Below are 16182 nucleotides of genomic sequence, written 5' to 3' on the forward strand. Positions count from 1 at the left end.
GTAACCGTCACGGTAGCTCAGTCGGTAAAGTGCTCGCTCCGTGATCGGAATGTCTTGTGTTCGAATCACGGTCACGACTGACCTAAGTCGATAAAAAATAGGAAGCAACTGTTCTTCGCCAAGCGCTCGGCACTTTGAAGTGAAAGTTGCATTTCCTTCGGATGAGACCTTAAAAATCCAGGCCCCGTGTCACGTTAGGTGTTGGCACGATTAAGAACTCTCACTGCTCAATGGCCCTGAGTGCCGGGTAATGGTCTAAATATGAAGCCTTTCACCGGTATATGGTGACGTCTCTATATGAGTGAAAAATTCTCGAACGGGACGTGAAACAACATACAATCAGTCAATCAATCTAAAAAGTACTGTTGTTTCACAGGAAGATTAAAGGTAAAATGGAAGAATCTTTACATAAAAAAGTACGATTTAAAATGCATTCGTGGAGGCCTATTAAGAAAATTTTCTGCCTTGTTTCCTAAGAAATCTATATTAGTCTCCTTTGGTTGATTGGTTGCATGTTGTTAAGCGTCCCATTCAAGAATTTTTTAACCATGCAGAGACGTCACCTGCTTTAGGTGAAATGCCACCAAATTTGACCTATGTATGGCGCTTACGGCAGGATGTAGCTGTGAGGATTCTTTATCGTGCCAACACCTCCCATGACATGTATGGGACCTCGATTTTTTAGTTCTCGTCTGACTAGCACTTCTTACACTGGCTGCTTGGCGAAAGAACAGTCACTTTCTATGTGAAAAGTCTAATGTTTGAAGTGGTGCCTGGAACGAGAATCGAACCGGACCATTCTGATCTCCCTTTCATTGATATCAAGAAATAGCCTCAATTGCTCCATAAAATGAAATGGATACCTTTGATACTGACTTGGAATCCTTTCAAAGACAAAAAGGAACAAGAATCTTTTAATACATAAATACTTAGAAACATTTCTTATACTGAGAAATCATTACTTTTCGTGGGGGTTTAATTTCGTTGTTTTCGAATTTTGAAGAGATTCACAAATTCCTGTCCACCACGAAATGTAAAATTTGATATACATAACTACGCAACACGTCTCCAACCATGAAATCAAATCCCCATAAATCAATATTTTCCCTCAAACGTCGAAAATTTGACCCCACAAAAATACGTGATTTTACAGTACTCACATACAAAATTGACTTGATATTTTCTTTCCTCTTCTGACTATTAGTGGTTGAAGAAATAATTGCAACAAAATAGATAAGTAATTTGTGCAAAGAAATCAAGTTAATGTATATTGTTAAAAGAGAAATGAGACCGTCAGTTTAATTCTGAGATATTGATTTCATTGAGTGTCCTGGTGAAGTGCATCTTCCTTTTTACAAAACGAATGAAAAAGCTAAATGCAGTATATTCATATTTTTTGACCCCATAACAGTTAAAGTTTGAAAACTTGTGTGTGCTGAATTGTATACATTATTTGAAAATCTGAGTTAACAAAAATATAATAGTTTCGAAGTAAAGTATTTGCAATTTTTTTTGATTTTGCGTTAATTTTCAGAAAGAGGTCAAAATTTGTTATTTTGACTATGTAAATAAAGCAAACCTGTTCCATCACAATATTAACATTTTTCATTTATGTTATAATTCCTATACATTATAGCAAAACATGAGTTGGAGCAAACCTGCGCCTGCTGACTTTCACTCAATTTATCGACGTAATTTACACCTTTTTCTCTATATAAATCAAGGACATTTTGAATTAAGGTCATTTTTAAAACATGGCATCATGGCTAATGAATATATTTAAGGCTTTGAAGTCTGCATATATCCCCTTGATTTAGAACACAATTATAGACTTCTCCATCAAAGTTTGATTCTGGGGGCAAATTTTGGTAATTATAAAATAAAGACCTTTCTCTTTAAAATAGTTAATGTTCTCAAACGTGCACAAAAACTGAAGAAGGCATGTACTATAAACCAACTTTTATTCACGTGTGAGAAATTTCCAGGAGGGTAGTGCGACCTCCTTTAAATCTTGAATTTTTCTGTATGTGAACTCTTTATTTCATTGCATAATTCCTAAGTCGCTAAAATTATTCGTAGCAGATAGATTTCAACTAAAAAATCGCGAATTATTATTGGTTTACAGTATACAGCATTCATATAAAAAATATCACCATCATTAATTCTATCATTAGCTAAAAGATATACTTATCTAGTATCTTTTAAACAAAAAAAAAATATTAGGTTAGTTATTAAATATATCATTTCACTTAATAAATTCGATTTTGACTCGGATACACAATACTCATGATATTTTTTGAAATTTGTCTGTCTTTGATTGTACATAATCAAATTATATATACAATACGAATGGAATTACAAAACATGAATGAAGTAAATACTTCATTTACATATATGCATGATATGCATGTCAACAGAAAGATTTTAACAAAAGTAATATGAAAATAGTTGGCAACATTTTTAAATTAGCTGTTTTTGTAGATCCCTCTGAGGTGCACTGATTCGTTGTTTTTGAGGGTTTATTTTTTGTTTCAGCGATCCACTGGTCCACATTTTTCTCCAGGATGTTCAGAGGAAGAGCTCCGTCTTTCAAAACAATGGAATGAAAATCCCTGATATCAAACTTTGACCCTTAAAAGTAAACCAAGAGTCCAGTTTTATACATTTTAATAAGATGATTTTTTTTATTTACACATATTTCAGGGACAGGGACTTTATCACAGAACAAAGACTGGTTTGAATCCACTATGAAATGATAACATTACCATTTTTTGGTTCCAGTCACCAATATATCGTGCATGGATTTTCAAACACTTAATATCATAATCAGTGAAATATGTGATACATCTTCGGATACCCACGGGTGATCTCGTCTTTTACTCATCATCCGTGGGCAATCTCGCTGAAATATCGTCGTTAAATATCCAAATTTGTCGATTATAGACAACCAATCAGAAAGTTGGAACTCTTCAATTTTGAAAATACGTTTATTAGTTTGCTATTTATGCTAATATCGTAACGCCTGTTAAAAACGTGCGAATTTAGTTTTAAAACAAAAAACGACAAGTCATACAGGTCACTGGCATCAAATACCAGTCAGGAATAGGAGTACCTATCTCAAACTGCTTAATGGTGAGTGGAATTGTTTGCAATCGGTGTGACCACGGAAAAGCCTTTGTCATTACCAAACATACATACGTAAAGAGTGAATCGTTGATTTGCCATCGCGACTCTGTACAGCAGCCAATCAAATGACCCGAGCATATTAAATACATAGGACATATATTAATATTTCTGCGAGTTTGCCAACGGTTGATGAGTAAAAGAGGAGATCACCCGTGGGTATCCGACGATGGTGAAAAGAATACGGGAAGAAAAATACCTAACGCATTTTTAGCCCTTTCCCGCAATTCCTTTATTTTTAGTTCGCCGATTTTGTATGCACATGCTTGGCCCGGCCATGTCAGATATCTATCAATTTCAGTCGTGATAGAGTTTTCACTGTACGCTGTGTAATTCAACATGTAGTCTATGGCACGTTGTCTCGTCCAACTGAAAAGACAAGAGGAAAAACAATAATGGTGCATTCGATTTACTTAACCTTCTTAAAGTTTGGTAGACTCTATGGTATATATCAAAATGCTAATCATTCCAAACTGCACATGTATTTAATTTTTAATAGAGACATCTTAAGCATTACATCTTAAATACTTTCATTCAAAGAAATGTGTTCCTTGTATACCCTTCCATTGAAAAATGAAATACATTTGATATTTTAGGTTGAGTTTGAGCTAAGATTGTTATAAGATACAAATATCTCTAAATACTTGTATCGGTTTCCGTGTTAGAAATATAGATTGTATTTAGATATAAAGATTGACTCTTAGATATTTTGCTATAGTCCATTGATATGGTTATATGTTTTCATGTTTTATTTAAATGCAAGATATACAAACTTAAAGTAATGCAATCCTGTATCGACTACAAGACGACAGGCTCTAAATATTTCCGATCCGTATCTTCCCATACTACAAGAAATCATAATTGAATTATGTGCTTTGTTCAATTTCTACTCTGTTAAAATATAATGATTGATTGCATGAATTGGTACATTTATAAATAAAATAAAGAACCCACTAAAAAAAATCGTTAATTGATATTGACTAAAATTTCCATATAAAATTAATCCTTACAGATCATTATCAGTTTTGTATACGTTCATTTCTTCACCCAAAGATTCTGCATACAATGCCCATCCCTGCATTATGTAAACATGAGAAAGGTTAACGCAAAGTAAGATGATTTTTCCCCATTTTTTTAAGGAACATCATTAGTAGTTTGAATAGTATTTACAAAATTCTCAAGATATTGATCAATTCCAAAACACTAAGGTCGAGGACGTTGCATCATAATTTTTCAAAACTAATTTCTGGAATCTTTTTTTCTAGGAATACGAAAACAAATCCATTACTTTTCAATATCTTACAAACGTCACAAATTTCCACTGCCAAATTGATTTAAGGAGCCAAACATGATAAATTTGCACACACCCTGCATCAAACGATGTATTTTTATAATTGTTTAAACGGTCGAATTTGTATTTGATTGTTCAAAAAAATGAAAATGAGTACTATATGCATAATAACTTTTAATAAATATTACATGCTTTTACCTCTACATAGGCTGTGTAAAACGGGGCTTCAAATGGAACTGTGTAGAGATACCCAGTCATCTGCTTTCTATAACTAGGGATTTGGACAGTAGATGCAACGCTGATCTGTCATGTAAAAGGACATTTAAATTACTGTTACACTGTTAATTATAATGGATTTAACAAACAATTGTTGGTGCGTGAAGTTATTATCATAAATATGATGTCTACGATACGACAACGGATTACCTGGATAAAAATGTTTGTTCTTGAAAACAATACGCAATTACATTGAAAATAATACTTTGATACATGTAATTGCCAAGAATTTAGAGATAATACTTCATAATATGTGATTCATTTCAATTCGTTTTTTTAAATAGTCAATCACAGAAAATTAAATTCAATTTTACCAGTAAATATATATATACCAGTGTAATTACCATTTTTTGAAGAAAAAAATGACGAAGAAATACTCTTTGTGATCATTTAATGGAAAATATGTAATGCAATGACAGAAATATTACATGGATCTGCTTACCTGTAAGTGATGACCAGGAATTGTCTCGTGAAGTAAAAGAGCCATAAAGTCAATTTTAATACTAAAAATGTACAATGAAAAGGATATATAAGACAAAATTTCTCTTTCCATTCTTTATAATTAAAAACATTTTAACAAGCCAAATTTCAAAAAAAAATTGCTTGTTATAATGGATTTTAAAACAAGAGGCCCAAGGGCCTTAACGGTCACCTGAGTATAATACAACAATTTAAAGGATCCATAGAGTATAAAATGAACTGAAAGGTGAAGCTGTGTTGCCCAAAAGCAAGAAAAATAGTATGATCAGGATCAACAATATTATTAGTCTAGTATTCATTAACAGTTCATAAATTAGGTTCTAATCTGTTCCCCATTTATCACTCTAGCCAGACAGTATGTAAACAAACTATCAGTGCTTCTGTACTCTTTTAATTCCTTGTTGAAATATCTTACATTGGTCTCTCTTGGTCTTTGATGAACATTTAATAAGACAAGTTATTTTTGTCTCATTTTTATTTATCTATTATTTTCAAGTCTACCTGATCATTAAAACTATGAAAGTACTTTTTGTATTATGCAATAAAAATTCTTGCATAATTCTCTTACTCTATTAGCCTTTCAAGTACATTATTTACAGTGATTAATTATCACAAGTAAATGGCAAAGGGTAATAACTCCTCTCAGTAGAATACAAATTAATAGAGCCCTAGCCTGGACCAGAACACTTCACCAAATGGTCCCGATGTTCAAAAAACACCCTTCTTTATTAAAACGTTTACTCTTTTTGCCTCTGATATGCCCAGGTGCAGAGAAGATTTTTAAAGCATTAATGCATTTTCACTCTATAATAAATAGAGCCCCGCCCTAACATCAGAACCTCTGATCCAGGGATCATGAAATTCACAATTTTGGAAGAGGCATCCTTGCTTATCATAACTATGCATTTGTTTAAATAATACCCAGGAGTAGAGAAGAAGATTTTCAAAGAAATAATGCACTTTCACTATATAATCTATATAGCCCCGCCCTAGCACAAGAACCCCTGAACCTTGGACTATGAATTTCACAAATTTGGTAGAGGCACTCTTGCTTATCATAACTATGTATTCAATTTGTTTCAATAATACCCAGGAGTAGAGAAGAAGATTTTCAAAGAAATAATGCACTTTCACTATATAATCTATATAGCCCCGCCCTAGCACCAGAACCCCTGACCCTGGGGTCATGAAATTCACAATTTTGGTAGAGTCATCCTTGCTTATCATAACTATGTATTCAATTTTTTCAATAATACCCAGGAGTAGAGAAGAAGATTTTCAAAGAAATAATGCACTTTCACTATATGATCTATATAGCCCCGCCCCCCTAGCACCAGAACCTCTGACCCTGGGTCCATGAATTTCACAATTTTGGTGGAGGGCTCAATGCTTATTATAATCATGCCAACAGTTTGACTGCTTGATGTCCAGGGGTAAAGAAGAAGATTTTTAAAGATTGCATTAATTTTGATGGTTTTGGCCCCACCCCTCAGGCCCCAGGGGGGCAGGGGCCACGAATTTCACAATTTTTGTTTCCCTTCACCCATAGATGCTATATGCCAAAATTGGTTGAAATTGGTTTGCTGGTTTCAGAGAAGAAGCTGAAAATGTTCAAAAGTTTACGACCGAAGAACGACGGACGACGCACGACGACGGACGAAAAGAGATAGAATAGGTCACCTGAGTGACTCGGGTGACCTAAAAAATCGAAGACTAATTATGATTATCCAAATATAACAAAATATCCCAAGGTACACAAGATAAATGCAGAATTAACCAGTCCAAAAATAATTGTACGAAAGGTCCTCTCATTTCAAGCAAGTTATATAATAAACTACTGTGAAATCACAAATTTTCGTGGGGGTTAATATCGTTGTTTAAGAGATATGAAGAGTTCCACGAATTCATGTCCACGACGAATTATAAACAACGGACATATAGTTTGGCACAACATTTTCGACCTAGTCTGAGTCCTGTTAGTCAGAGGAGCAAAATAACTTTATGTCTTTTTATAAACTTTTGGCTTTGCTGAGCCGTGAGGTGTCTATAATAGAAGAATAAGTAGTGAATTGTAAAAAAAAAAAAAAAAAAATACATGTCTCATTTTTCTTTAAATGAATAACTCAATAGTTCAAACATACGATTTATTGGGATGGAAGACGTTCACTTGGAATACCCCCGGGCGTGATCCATCGGGAGGTCCTGCTAGATACTGGCCATCAATCCCATCTATTGGATTCGGCTGTACACTAAATAAATAGATTGTAGCCAAGGGACACATACCATAATAACCTTCAGTTTAAAATCAGATGAGATATAATTAGGTTGAAAGCAGATTTTCATACTAAAACTTTAAGATACTTGAATATTTTATATCTTTAAATTTGGCATCAATTAAATTTGAATTAAGTTGCTTACTCTACTGGCAAGTTAGGAAGGTCTTTAAATAACTTTGGCAATTGGGGTTCAATGTCATTTTTAATTGCATCCTTGTACCATTGTATTATTTCTTCCTGTTGAAAAATTTAACAGTTGAAAAAACATTATTTAAGATTTAAAAGAAAAATAAACCTGAGAATGTATGGAAATAATCTTACGCCAGTATTTAGATAATTATTTGGATCCGCCTTGATCTTGTCGAAAAACTCCTTCACAGATCCCTTATGATTTAATTTCATCATGATCTACATAAAAAGTGAGAAAATAAAACAATTAACAATCTAAAAATGCCATTCTGTCTTGCTTTCTAAAATGAAACATATGCTCTCACCTTTCTCATCTCCGAAGAAATTCTCTCCACTTCTTGTAAACCCTTGTGATGGACTGCGTCTGGTGTTAAATCCAGAGAGAGGTGCCAACGTAGACATTCTTTGTAAAATTCACCTCCTTTATCCCAACTACTTACCCCGTAACCACTTCTTACATGAAGAAAATATTCCTGAAAGAGTTTTCAAATACAATATGTATGCCAATTTGATCTAAATGTTATCAATTTATATTGAAATTTAAAAGTTAAGAATGTATTAATACTCACAAATAAATCATTCTTCTATAACTAGTTATCTAATTGTATACATATGCTAACAAGCATATTTTAACACTTACGGTTTCAAAATATCTCTTTAAGTCTCTAAATTTTTGGATCATGTTTTGGACAGCTGACCTTGCCCTTTCTCTCATATCTGCTCTACAATTTATGACCGATATTTTAGTGAGTAATGAAATTCTCTTCAAGAGTATTTACCATACATTAGTGGCTTGTAAAAAGTATCTCTCTTTTTCTTAAATTCAGTTTAAAGGAGACGGCATTATCTCTTAAAGAGAAGTGCGTCTGGGCGAATTAAAAACGGGACAAATTTTTGCAAGTTTTAAAGGGCGAAAATAGCACGGGACAAAAATAACCCTGTATAAGTACATGTACCATAATGCCATCAATGTATAATATAAACGCAACTTTTTTCATCAATCCATTAACCAAGTACGTAATAAATAGCATTTTATTTAACCATAGTTAAGTTTTGTAAAACGACTTGTTTTTTTGTTGTTTTTTTTTAAGCGTAATAAAACCTACTTCTTAGATTCATCAATAGTTGTCAGATTTGTCAATTTTTCGAGAAACGGTTTGTAGAGAGGGAAGTTTTCAGCAGTCGCGTTAGTAAGAATCGCATCTATTTGATCAGGAACTCTTTTCTAAAATGAAAGAAAAATATAGATGGATTAATTTATGGGATCGACTGGGTTTTCTTTGCGCAATAATTTGCCCAGAATAGGGAAATAAAGTGTATTTACAGTTTTAAAACAATTATTTCAAACAAAATTTATCAAATTTAACAAAATTAAGAAGTCACAGGTGAAGATTTTCATAACATCTTTTAAGATTTTTTTTTAACAATTTGTCTAACTGATACGTAGACGGACGTCCTTATATAGTGTGTTTGTGATCAACTTAAGTTCTCAAAGAGGCGGTCATAAAGTATTTTAAAAAATACGTTCTTAAAATTTTAAACACAGGAATTTGAAAATCTCACAATTATTTTTGGTATTTTTTTTCTGTGTAAATCCTTAGCATCTGTCATATTTTTGTATTACTCCATAAAAGAAGGAAAATTTCGTAAATTTTGACATTTTGAGATCCTCCCTCTGGAAACAAGACTGTAGATTTCTATGCTTCATCCATATATTGTACAATATATTTTTTCCTCATCACATGTGATTCTAGCAAAATGTGTGTTGTAATATTTTTATAACTTGCTTTGAAGTGCGAAAAAGCATTTTCCCATACAATCCTATATTAATATTAAATATATTTTGAAATGATCCCTTAAAAAAACCATGACGATAGATTTTCCTCAAACTTTGCATGTACACTGAAGTTGGTGTAGGGGCTGCACATGGAATAAAATTAAAGAGTTTTTCTTTTGCAAGTTTTACACAATAAAACTCAAATCAACCCCCTTAAATACCTACATATGTGTCTCATCTTATACAAAAATATCTCAACCATCCTCTCCTTTCTTGTAGAATTTTTTCTATACACTCTGGGAATATATACCAACATTTCCTCTGGTCAATCAATTAAAAACTGACAATCGAACACATATTTTTTATTATACTTAGCTGTATGTAATACTTACCACAGAAACATTATGATACGTGTGGCCTTTTTCTATTGCTTTATTAAATAACGACATCATTTCTCCTATCTTAAAGAAAAGGTTCAGCAATATATTAAAAGAATAATCTCAAACGACTGGAAACAATGGTTTTTTTCCTTTAGCAAAAAATAAAATGTCATATTGATATACAGTTTGTAAGTGTTGATTAATGAACTTTCTAATAATTGTTCTTGTTATATGAAGTGATGTCAAATAAAAGACATATGCCTAATTTTGTAAACATGAATATACATTTAAGAAATTCATTTGTAAAACAAACAGATAACATACAATTATTATGAAATTATTTTTGGGAACAAAAATATACATACATTATCTTACCTGATTAGGATACAGCTCTAAGCGCCTGACATAGTTTTCATAGTCGCCTACTGTGTCGAATGGGGTAATACTTGGAAGAGAAGATGGATCAATTTGTGGTCCTTCCAGGAAATTAATCGGGTTTAGGATGTTGTAGCTATAAAGTAAGAACTTTCATATAGAGTGAATTTGTGAATGAATTACATTGTATATATTCTGTCATTCTATTTAAAGTAAAAGACTTTTAAAACAATTTTTATTTCCTTTCGTTACCAGGATTAACAACCAAAGTTAAAGAATTGTTTATAGTGATATTGTTTTAGGTAACTCGTATCACTTTCTATCTAGATCTGTTCCTGTCCGTCTGTGAATGTCGTGTATCGTTCGCAAAGTTCCAGACTGAACATTCTTAGCTTTATTCCTCTCCAATTCTCGACTTAATTTTAAACATATATTGCACAAACCAAACAAAAATTTGAATTTCCTGTTTCTCTGATACTGTGGACTAAAGATGAGGCAAACGTATCGAAAATTAATTTCTTCTCTTAATTGGAAATCTAGCGAACAAGCTTGATTCTTCCTATCCCTTTCTACCAAATCCTGTCATACATTCACTGCATGATTGTGATGAAAATATGAAGATTTAGGTCTTCCCCCGAGAGGAATATGATTTTTCTTGGCCGAATAAATCTTCATATTTCCAGAACATCACGTTGTTTATTATAGAGAAACAATTATTTTTCTTCGTTGAATAAATTTCATAGTTCCCAAACATTCATGCAATAAATTGTTTATTATATCGAAATTGACAAGCCTTTAAAAATAATCAGAAACGTTCAAATTTGGCACCGCTCTCAAATTCACTTATAGTTCAAGAAGTCACTTAAATGTTTTAAGAGAAGTCTTGAACCCTTCATAGACAATTATTTTCGATTTCTTTGACTCTTTTAAAGCATCTTTTTGGAAAGAATATCTCTAATTCGTCACTGCTTGGTGGACTGAAACCTTTCTACTATTGTAAGTTTGGTGCTGCTCTCAGGAGGTTCGCTCGAGAAAACACACAAGGTCTCCGAACAACAACAGGGAAATATGAATTTTTCTGGCTCTGTCACTTGACTGTCAAGAACCAATCATAAAGCGTGTTGTATAGAATAATTATAATGATGCATAATAATCTCACTTATTTACTAATTCGGCCTTCAGAAGCGAAGGTTGCCTAGGCAATATACGTTCAAACACTTAAATTTAGAAAACTTTTTACAATTTTCTTTATTAACACATTTATATAAATAATTGGTTACGATTAGTTAGAATAATCTAACTGTGTTTCGGGGACAGGCCTTCACCAAATTAGAATGCCTCCCATATACCTGCAAAGAAGCAGAAAATTGCAGAATGGCTCCGAAACGGTTTTGGAGAAAATCAAATGAAGTTGCATGGAAAATAACCATCAAATTAATCATAAAAAACCTTTTTGTGATGTGGAAACTTTTCACCCAAAAAATTAATCCATATAAAGGAAGAATTCAACACTTTTTCTAATAGGTTTTTACTCGCTTCAAATTTACACGCCATGTTCACATTTGGAACTCTCTGGATTGTTCATGGTAAATGCAATGAGTTCGAGTTATCGCTCATGTAAGTTTTGCTACATTGCCAAATACATAGAACGCATTCTATCATTAAACCGGGTCCGAAGGACATTATCATTTTAACGATTAGAATAATGGCCTATAACAATTAGTATGAAATACATGTAACAGCTAGTAGGTCGGTCGGACGGACGGAAAAACGGACAGACAGACCCAAATTAATATCCCTCATTTTCAGTGAAAATGGGGCAATCAAGGTCAAGATCTAGTAAATGAAAGGAGCCTAAAGATTTCTCAAATTTGAGAAATAAATTCCTTTAATGATGCTTTATAACTATAGCTTGGTCAAATAAGGTGTACCGGGGCATAATTTGTAGATAAACAAGACGAAAAACCATACTTTAAACTGTCATTTGCAATGAAAATTAAGAAAAGCAGTCACGAATATGGAAGTTTTTTCCATATCAGACAAATAAAATATATCCAGATTGCCTACAGTCTCTCAGAAAATGGTAATCTGTGTGTTCTTAGCCTTTTCTTTAAAATAAAATCAAATTGAATATAGGTATCGGGATTAATTTTTACATGATTTCAAATTGAATTCCACAAAAGTGATGTATTTTCTACATAATTCTATTAGAGCTGTAAAGTACGGGAAAAATTAAGTTTAAATTGATTATGACGTCATAATGGACCTAGCACCAAAAAGACAGTCTTAAGTCATTTACTAGATCTTGACCTTAAGGTTTGTTAACTGAATTATCTCTATAGGGTGATTGTAGTACTAGTAAAAGCAAGATTAAATGAAAGGGGAACACTTGCTATGGGAGAAGTCTGACTCTACAACAAGTAGTAGAGTAGGTCTTCCTGAAGGGAAGTGTGACTTTAGAGTGAAATTACCCCGAAGGTCCTGCCTGTCGCTCTGGAGTCAGAATTCCCCTAGGGTGAAGTCTCACACTAGAGCCAGACTTCTGGGGGAAGGCTCGCTCTAGAGCATGACTTCTTGGGGGGGGGGGGGGGGGGGTCTGAGCAAGGGGAAGTCTCACTCTACAACACCGGTCACGAAGCTCTCAACCACCAGGCTACTCGAGACCATCAATCCTATCAATTTGATAAGATGTTTAATTTTCTAAAACAATATTTGTGACTTTTCGTTAATAAAGTACAGTTCGACAGAGTTAAAGTTTTTACATACTCTTTCCATCTGTATCCTCTAATAAGCGTTGATAGTGTGTCGTTGAATATATCATAATCAGTCTTTTCTTTCGGTGAAAGTTGGTCATATACAATCGAATTCAAACGGCTTTGAAGGCTCACATATTTCCTCTGCGTTAAGAAAAAATGATAAGGCATGAAAAGGATCCACAAATAATTTTTAAGGAATTTAATTTCTTTATCTGAATTCGTAGACCTTTATTCAATACTAATCAATTCAATTTTAAACAACGAGCTCTTCATGTCGTAAAAATCAGAGCTAAATCTACCACCTTTACAATAGTATAAACAGGTTTGATTTGGTACATACATATTCTTCATCAAATCCAGAATATGAATATTTCTCTACTTGGTCGTTATATTTGTATATGCCTATGGAAGTGGGATAATCAGGAGATTTCTGTAGACGCCATTCTCCGTACTCTTTTTGTAGGTCGTCAAGATTAGATGACAAATATTCACCTGTGGAAATTAAACATCCTCTTTTGTGTTTTTTACCACAGAGTCATTTTTATCATGAATTACTTCGATTTACTTTGCAGTATATCATTCTTGAACATGTTATCTAATTCAAATACATGTATTTATCACATCCCAAAATGTTGTTTACATTCATTTCCCTGTGATGATACCACTTTTTTCTTTAAATTCTAGCCTTAGGGAACTGTTAAATGTACTAAATGTGAGTCGATAGAACGATATCATATCAAATATTTTTATGAATTAATTTTTTGGTTCCGAATTATATTTGCATTAAAACTGTAAAACTAGAATTATATATTTACTGTTAAATGAAAGATAACATTGTAGTTAGTACATAATTTTCTTGCAATCAGTATACAGTTTATTATATTAGTTCATAAACCATTATATAAATGGGTGAGGAATTGCTGAGGTTACATGAAATCTTAATTGCTTGAAAATTTAACAAGGAGAATTGTGTTTCGAAAAAGAAATAGTAAAAGAAATTATAGTTATGAACTTCAGTAGATGTACATGTACATGTTATAGATATTAGTACATACAAGTTAAATTCATGCAAAATGTATAATTTAAACAGCGCAAAACCGAATAGTTAAATTAAACTTCAATGTTTTGTAAGATAAGCATGAAAATTAAAGCAGAGAGTAAAGAAAATGAAATATACCACATACCTCCGTCTATAAGAACTGTCAGAAGAATTGTAATGAACATCCATTCCAATTTCATTTTCCCCCGAATGATAAAATCATGAAAAATATTTTTTTTTTCTTTCTTCAAACAAATGTAGAGAAAAATTTTATCATCACAATTTTCTAAAGACCTATTTGCGATCGATTTACATGAAGTCTTCTCGAGGATTTGGTGATATCCTTTCCACTATTTCTGGGTTGTACAACAGACTTCCCTTTATTCAGTTTATCAGATTAGCAAATGATCCTTCAATGTGTATAAATACCTAGGTTGTAAAATTTCTACAGAAACTTGCAGGTAAACTTTGCTTATCAATAAATGTTAAATGACACAAATGACACAAAGATTGCAGTTGTGCCTTTGGTACATATTTACAGAACCAGAGCAGAGAAAATGTAGGCTTTACATATATGATGCGTGTTTTCGTTTTAGGTTTACGTCATAAAAATTAAAAACTAAAGAGATTGCTTATAATGAAAAAAAGGCTGAAGATAACGAATAGTGATCGATCTAATAAAATTCCACAAACAATACAAATCTGTGAACAAGGCGTAAAACATGTACCCCCGGAAATTCCAGAGGTGGGACCAGCTGCTAAATTATCTCTACAGATAGGAGGAATAAGCGTCCACCGTAAGCCCTATATACTGATCAGGTGTCGGGATATTTCAAAGCCAAATTCAGTATAAAAACAAAGGTCTAAAAATTGATACGAAACATCTCAGTCAACATACGACTCAGTGATTGGTTATATTTGGTATATATTCGCTAGCAAGGTCATTATAACACCTTACAAAATGCTGACTTTAAAGGAGGTGACCGGTCGTAAAAAAGATTGAAGCAAATAAACTAAATCGACATATCTCTAAGTACATATATTATCAATGAAGGGTATTGAATTAAAAATATTGTTCTCTCTCAATTCTACAGAAATCGTTTCTTCAGATTGTATCTTAAATATTTCAACTTTCTTCTCCAAGTGTTAATTTTGTTGGTCGATTTAACGGATACTAGGTCTTCTTTTTTTTTTGTTTGATTTTTATAAGGAATTGAGATTAGAAATTCTGTAAACACCTTTTGGAAAGGTTAAGGTTCAATATGAATGAATGATTGATTGTATGTTGTTTTACATTCCATTCGAAGGTTCAATATTAAAACAGTGCGATAATGTTTCAAAACTACTGACTTGAATTAAAAATACTCAGAAAACTGTTTTAGTCGCGTAAACCCTGTTCTTTGATCTTCTAACTCTTTTCCCTAAAAAGAAATGCAGCTTTGCATGTTTGGCCAAAACTCATAGTCCAAATGGCTGGCAGAAATTGTTTTGAAAGAAGTCAAACGCCTTACGGAAATGTTTGGTAAGCGTTCAAGGACATATACATGTATTATATTACCATTAATCGCATAAGAAAATGCATGATCATATTAGGGGTATTTTAAATCCCCCCAATAAATGTTTATGAAACTATTTTATGGTCGTCTTAATAAAATATGCACCTATGTACAAAGCACGAATATTTGTCTTACTCTTAATGTGTTCTGCTCAAGGGGTACATAATTATGTAGAGTCACTTAAGAAACTTTTTGAAATTTAAACGTCATCAAAAGAAAAAATGTTACAAAGACGAGTATTTTTTAAATTATATACTTGATATATCTTATCAATAATTACGTTACCCCGAACGAAGTCGGGGGGACATTGTTATTGTTCGACCAAATTTTGTCCGTATGAGTTCCCGCAGATTGCTTCGGCAATATTTATGATAATTTACATCAATAATAATCACCAAATGTGTGCATGCAATATTCAGAATTACCACTGATGGCTTGAAAAGAAGAATTATCATCTCGGGATGACATAAGCTTTTGTTTGCAAAAGCAAAAATTTAACTTGTCTCTCATTTTTTCAAACACATGTAAAAATTAATATATTTTGCGTAAAAAATTTGAATTTTTTAAAAAGATTTGAAAACCATTCATAACTACTAGTTATTTT

General features: G+C 32.6%; 1 protein-coding gene across 1 annotated transcript; it reads right to left on the bottom strand.

The window, feature by feature from the left end:
• Positions 1 to 1587: 1587 nt before the first annotated feature.
• LOC133202364 (uncharacterized) lies at positions 1588 to 14456 on the bottom strand. The gene is made up of 17 exons (XM_061338179.1): positions 14168 to 14456; positions 13324 to 13475; positions 12994 to 13124; positions 10228 to 10363; positions 9865 to 9933; positions 8802 to 8920; positions 8336 to 8417; positions 8001 to 8168; positions 7828 to 7914; positions 7649 to 7743; positions 7372 to 7479; positions 5193 to 5253; positions 4673 to 4777; positions 4194 to 4258; positions 3957 to 4028; positions 3383 to 3552; positions 1588 to 2631 (listed from the first exon to the last, which is right to left on the bottom strand). Exons 1-17 carry the CDS (start codon positions 14220 to 14222, stop codon positions 2411 to 2413), a joined length of 1896 nt encoding a protein of 631 aa, XP_061194163.1. The 5' UTR covers positions 14223 to 14456; the 3' UTR covers positions 1588 to 2410.
• Positions 14457 to 16182: the final 1726 nt, after the last annotated feature.

This window comes from Saccostrea echinata, unplaced genomic scaffold, assembly GCF_033153115.1.
Source record: "Saccostrea echinata isolate AGI-Se365-2 ecotype Australia unplaced genomic scaffold, CSIRO_AGI_Sech_v1 ptg000047l, whole genome shotgun sequence".
NCBI lineage: Eukaryota > Metazoa > Mollusca > Bivalvia > Ostreida > Ostreidae > Saccostrea > Saccostrea echinata.